This window comes from Trichechus manatus, unplaced genomic scaffold (assembly GCF_000243295.1).
Source record: "Trichechus manatus latirostris isolate Lorelei unplaced genomic scaffold, TriManLat1.0 scaffold00010, whole genome shotgun sequence".
In the NCBI taxonomy this organism is placed as follows: domain Eukaryota; kingdom Metazoa; phylum Chordata; class Mammalia; order Sirenia; family Trichechidae; genus Trichechus; species Trichechus manatus.
This window is the reverse complement of record NW_004443946.1, coordinates 11,896,904-11,902,988: the sequence shown is the minus strand read 5'-3', so window position 1 is coordinate 11,902,988 and position 6,085 is coordinate 11,896,904. Positions and strand designations below refer to the sequence as shown.

The following is a 6,085-nucleotide window of genomic DNA, read 5'->3' as shown; positions in this document are numbered from 1 at the left end:
GGTCCTCTCCTTTTACCCCTCCCCAAATGACAGGAAGATTCAAGCGGACCTGGCACATCCCCCAATACGGACCTGCCACTAGCAGGCTGGGGGCTGACGTGTGCAGAGGAAGACCCGGACGAAGCAGGCCATTTTCACCTGCGTAATCACAGGCTTGGGAGTAGCGAGACAGCAGCAAGCAGCAACAGCGCCGGGAGTAGGAGGAGGAGCGCAGGCAACGGCCGCGGCTGCGGGAGGAGGAGGAGCTGAAGCGGGAAGAGCGGCAGGCAGCGGCGCGGCCGGAGTTGCAGCAGCGGCGGCGGCGCTAAGACACCGCAGCCTCCCCAAGTCCCGAGTCCCGGCGGGGGCAGCAGCAGGGAGCGCCGGGCCGCCCAGCTACCGCACCTCGGCCCAGCGAAGCCGCCGTCGCCGCGCCCCGGGGACCGTCAACCATGGCTGCGCCGCCGGATCCGCAAGACGAGCTGCTGCGGCTGGCCGGCCCCGGGTCCCAGTGGCTCGGGGACCGGGGGGAGGGGGAGGACGAGGCGGTGACGCTGAAAGGGGGCAAGCCGACGCCGCCGGCGGGGGAGCCGGGCCGGGGCTTGGGCGCCGAGGCCGAGGAAGCGGCACCGCGGGAACCTGGCTCGGGCTCCGCCCGGCCGCCGCCCGTTGCCATGGAAACTGCATCCACAGGTACGGCGGGAGGGCGCCGCTGCTCGGCAAATGGCGTCGGGGTCCCGGGTCCCCAGCCAGTCCCCTTCTCTGCAGCTCTCCGCACCCTCATCTCGCTCTCTACCTTAAGCACCAGCCCCACCCCCCACTCCCGCTTCGCCATGGGCGGACTGGTAGAAAACAGCAATTTTATTTTTCCAAAGATTCGGAAGAAGACAAAATACTCTTGATCGTGTTATCTTATTATTATTTAGGCTTTTAAAACTGTCCTCATAAACACTCGAAACATCTTGGTAGCTGGCGCCTGGGCACAAGTTTCTTTCCCCCGTCAGAGGGTTGGGGGCTGTATGGCCCGCTTGGCCGGTTTTGATGATTTTTTGGGGCGTGTTCGCGCGCAGCGTGCGCACCAGCGACTGGGGACGCTGACAACAAAGCCGCGGGCAGGCCCGCCGGCTCTAGACTCGGCTTGGTCCAGGGCGGAAATGTGGCTTTAACTCCCCCTTATCCGTTCCCTCTACGAATCGCCGCTCCCTTCTCGCTCCCAGTTCGCACTCCCACTGTCCACCTTTCTCCCACCCACCCACCCACGGAAAACAGAAATCCGAAGGGGTGTGTGTGTGTGTAATTCAGGAGGGGCAACGTTGCAAGCAGGTTGGGAGTTGTGGTGGCCCCTACTTAGAACCTATTTTCTTTCCAGCTGCCCGGATGCCCCTATTCTGCAGGGAGCGTTGAAACTTGGCACCCCTAAGCGTGGCGGGTCTGCTGCGGTGTTGGAGGGCTTGGGTGGTGGTGAGCGGGAGACACAGTTTATGAGCAGCCTGGACCCACCCTGGCATTTGCAAGTTGCTCTGGGCTCAGCCTCCTTTAGCTAGAGTAGACTCCCCTTTAGGAGCCAGAGCGTGCAGGTACCAGGTGTGAGTCCGGGGCCCAGGTGCATCTCCCACACCCCACTCCCTGAGGCTTGGGAGAGGCGAGCTTTGGGGGAGCGGCTGTTGGCCTGGTTAGCGCTGTGTTTCCGGGGAGTAGGGTAAAGGGTGCTGTGTTGTGTTGTTGTTCTCAAAGCTTTGCTGGGATGAGATGGGAGTGGTGTAGTTTTGGAAACATAGCTCGGAGATCTGGGGTGGTGGGTGCGCCCTGAGGAGAAACGGAAGGGGAACGAGACTGGCGTGCGTGCCTTGGCCACTGCCTTAGAGGAACACCTTTCTGTAGACAACGCCTCTATTGAAGGGTCATATGGAGTGCCTTAGGCAGTCTTAACTCTGCCCTGGTACAAAAGATCTGAGGTCTGGAAAGGAGATTTGGGGAATGAGTTGAGTGAAAGATGGCAACATTTATTTTGAAATGGAGAAGAAAAGTGGGGGACCATATACGAAAAAAAAAAGGAAGGAAAAGAAAAGATTCAAAAGCAGGAAAACCCCTTTGTCATATATTAATTATATCTCAGAGGAGGAAAGGATATAGATCCAAGGATTGCTGCCCAGCCTCTCTTTCAATTTCTGGATCTGAATAAACAGAAAAACTCTCTATAACTGTAAAAGAAGATAGATTTAATGAAAAGGAAGGTAGTTTTTGTCATTACTACTCTTTGTTGAGGATAGCTCAAAGTTCAAAACCTTTACCCACTCTAAATTCTCTCTTTCTAAATGTTATCCACCTGCCATTAGTGTCACCAAGGTTTGGTGCACTAGGTAAAGGAACTACATGCCTTGTGTTCAGTAACGTACTATCCACTGTATGACTTACTATATGTAAGATACTTGGACCAATTCCTGTCACGTATTAGGCATTTGCCATTTTAAACATTATTATTAGTATAAAAATTATTTTACTTTGTTAAACTGTTAGGTGATTGGTATCCTAGGCTACAAATACACTAGAAATATCAAGCATGATGCCTAGTTTGGGTGGGAGGAGAATAAGGGAGAATGGAGCACACATTTTGCATACTAATATAGGTATTTTTTAGTTTATCATTGCTAGTTGAAGGAATTTCTCACATAGTTGAATTGTTTAATGTTTTAAATCTAAATGCTTAATAAGAAGAGGGCTGCTATAAGAGACTGAGATGCCAGAAGTGATATCTAAATAAATAACTAGATCTTGATAAATCAGAATTAAATCTGGGCCAGCTTCCTCATCTCTTATTTCAGCAGTTTTATTGCTGTATGAAAAGTCAGCAGGTGAATCCTTAAGTTTATCACAAACAAAACTCAGAGGAAGCCTATTAAGCACACTGCTTTACTTTTTAAAAAAGAATGATGCTCTTTGGGACTCAAGAAAAATTAAGAAATAACAGACTTTGAGGGTGATGAACTGTAAGCAGGTTTTGTTTCTTTTTCAGATGGAATATTAAAATGTAAGACAGATATGATGTTTTAAAGTCTGTTTTTCTGAAAAACACCACCAACCATGCCATCTGGACACAAATTCTGTTATTTATATTGTATACATTGATGGTAATTAAAGTTCCCAAAGCAACATTTCCAAAAATATTTCTCATTAATATCCTGGAATGAATATATGTTTAAACATCATTAAAGCAGCACTATGAAACGCCATCAGCACTGTAATTTCAGGTATTTTCCTTCTGTCTTTTTTGTGGAATGGAAATGTTCTCCCAAAAAGTAGTATGTTCTTCTAAAGCCACAATATTTCATGTCTAAAATTTATAATGGCCAGGTGAAATGATGTCCTTTGCCAAAGGAATGTTTAATACACCATATATAGAGTACAACATATTGGAGTTGTTAATCAGGAATCAGTGCCATCATCTAATAATTTTATACAAATGATGTTATGAACAATTGTTCTTTTTTTTATAATCAGTTATTTCATTTCTGGAAACTATTCAAAAGGAGAATACAATAACCAAAGGATAGAAGAATGACCCTTTGTTTATAAAAAGAACTTAAAATAGAAGGTTTGAACAAAATGAAATGGGAAGAAATTAACTCATTGGCTGCTTTGGAAATTAACTCATTGACTGTTTTGTGCATGGGAGGCAAAACAGAGTACAGAATGGAGAATGATATGGAGAAATAGGTCCAATACAATATGCTTCAGTAATCTTGACTTACAGATAATTCTTCTTAAATTCCTAGATAATTGCAAGAAAAATATTTTCCCAATTTATTTTACTTTGACCACAGGGCTCACAAATTTGTATAATATCTATATGTGTATATCTATATTATGGTGCTCTGGTGGTGCAGTAGTTAAGCATTTGGCGGCTCAGCAAAAGGCTGGCAGTTCAAATCCACCAGCTGCTCCTTGGAAACCCTATGGGGCAGTTCTACTCTGTCCTATAGGGTCGCTATGAATTGACTCGATGGCAACAGGTATATAGATATATATTACATATATTATCTTGTTTTATATATATATATATATATAGTAAAAGGCTAATGCTCTTATTGGAAAAGCTGTTCTTAGTCTATCACAGTTTCAGTAACTTTCAGAATGATTTACATATCCTGTATTTATTATGTTTAATAAAAATCTAGAGAGCGATACCATCACCAATCATCCTCTAAAGTCCATTTGAAGACTAGATTGACTATCTTCACTTGTGGGTGAGTTTGATAGATGTGTGTTGTTGTTGTTGTTGTTAGTTGCTGTCGAGTGGGCTCCCACTCATAGCAACGTTGTGTATAACTGAACTAAACGTTGTCCAGTCTTGCACATCCTCACCATCGTTGGTATGTTTGAGCCCATTGTTGCAGCTACTGTGTCAATCCATTTGGTGGAGGGTTTTCCTCTTTTTTCACTGATTCTCTGCTTTACCAAGCATGATGTACTCCAGTGATTGGTCCAACCTGATGATGTGTCCAAAGTAAGCAAGATGAAGTCTTGCCATCCACTCTTCTAAGGAATATTCTGGCTGTGCTCCTCCAAGACTTATTTGTCTATCTTGGCAGTCAACGGTACATTCGCTATTCTTTGCCAACACCATAATTTGAATGTGCCAACTCTTCTTCAGTTTTCCTTTTTCATTGTCCACCTTCACAGGCATATGAGGAGATTGAAAAGACCAGGGATTGGGTCGGGAGCACCTTAGTCATTAAAGTGCCATCTTTGCTTTCCAAACTTTAAAGAGATCTTTTGCAGCAGATTTGCCCAATGCAATATGTTGTTTGGTTTCTTTTTCTTTTTCTTTTTTAATGTTTTTTCTCTTTTTTAAAATTTTTCCCCACACAAAAATTTATACATACATTGTTATGTGACTCTAATTGCTCTCCCCATACTGTGACAGCACACTCCTCCTTTCCACCCCTGATTCCCCATGTCCATTCAACCAGCTCTTAACCCTCTCTGCCTTCTCTTCTCATCTCCGGACAGAAGCTGCCCGTTTAGTCTCTTGTATCTACTTGAGTTGAGAGGCACACTCCTCACGGGTATCACTTTATATCCCACAGTCCAGTCCAATCCCTATCTGAAGAGTTCGCCTCGGAAACTGTTTTAGTTCTGGGCTGATAGAGAATTCGGGGGCCATGCTTTCCGGGGTTCCTCCAGTTTCAGTCAGACCATTAAGTCTGGTCTTCTTACTAGAATTTGAGTTCTGCACCCTACCTTTCTCCTGCTCCATCAGGGACTCTCTGTTGTGCTCCCTGTCAGGGCAGTCATTGGTGGTAGCCGGGCACAATCTAGTTCTTCTGGTCTCAGGCTAAAGAAGTCTCTGGTTTATGTGGCCCTTTCTGTTTCTTGGGCTACTACTTTCCTTGTGTCTTTAGTGTTCTTCATTCTCCTTTACTCCAGGTGGTTGGGACCAATTGATGCACCTTAGATGGCCGCTTGCAAGCTTTTAAGACTGCAGACGCCACTCACCAAAGAAGGATGCAGAACATTTCTTAATAAGCTTTGTTATGCCGGTTGACCTAGATGTCCCCTGAAAGCATGGTCCCCAGACCCCTACCCCTGCTACTCTGTTTCTCAAAGTGTGTGATTGTATTCAGGAAACTTCTTAGCTTTGGTTTAGTCCAGTTTTGCTGACTTCCCCTGTAGTGGGTGCTGTCCTTCCCTTCACCTAAGATAAAACTTGTCTACTATCTAGTGAGTGAATAATCCTCTCCCTCCCTCCCCACCATCGTAAACCTTTTCTTGAGTTCTTATAATGGTGGTCTTATACAATATTTGCCCTTCTGTGACTGACTAAATTCACTTAGCATAATGCCCTCCAGATTCCTCCATGTTATGTTTCACGGATTCATCGTTGTTGTTTATCCTTGCATAGTGTTCCATTGTGTGTATATACCATAATTTGTTTATCCATTCATCTGCTGATGGGCACCTGGGTTGTTTACATGTTTTTGCTGTTGTGAACAGTGCTGCAGTGAACATGGGTGTGCATGTATCTATTCGTGTGACGGCTCTTATTTCTCTAGGATATATTCCAAGGAGCGGGATAGCTGGATCATATGGTACTTCTATTTCTAGC

The 6,085-nt window shown here is 45.5% G+C and overlaps 1 protein-coding gene across 1 annotated transcript in view; it reads left to right on the top strand.

Annotated features, from left to right (window-relative positions):
- The first annotated feature begins 231 nt into the window (after positions 1-231).
- RTN1 (reticulon 1) overlaps positions 232-6,085 on the top strand; it is a 275,242-nt gene continuing 269,388 nt past the window's right edge. Inside the window, exon 1 of the mRNA XM_004370913.1 lies at positions 232-672. Within this exon, the coding sequence (XP_004370970.1) occupies positions 432-672 (241 nt within the window). The 5' untranslated portion in view covers positions 232-431. The remainder of the gene's footprint in view (positions 673-6,085) is intronic.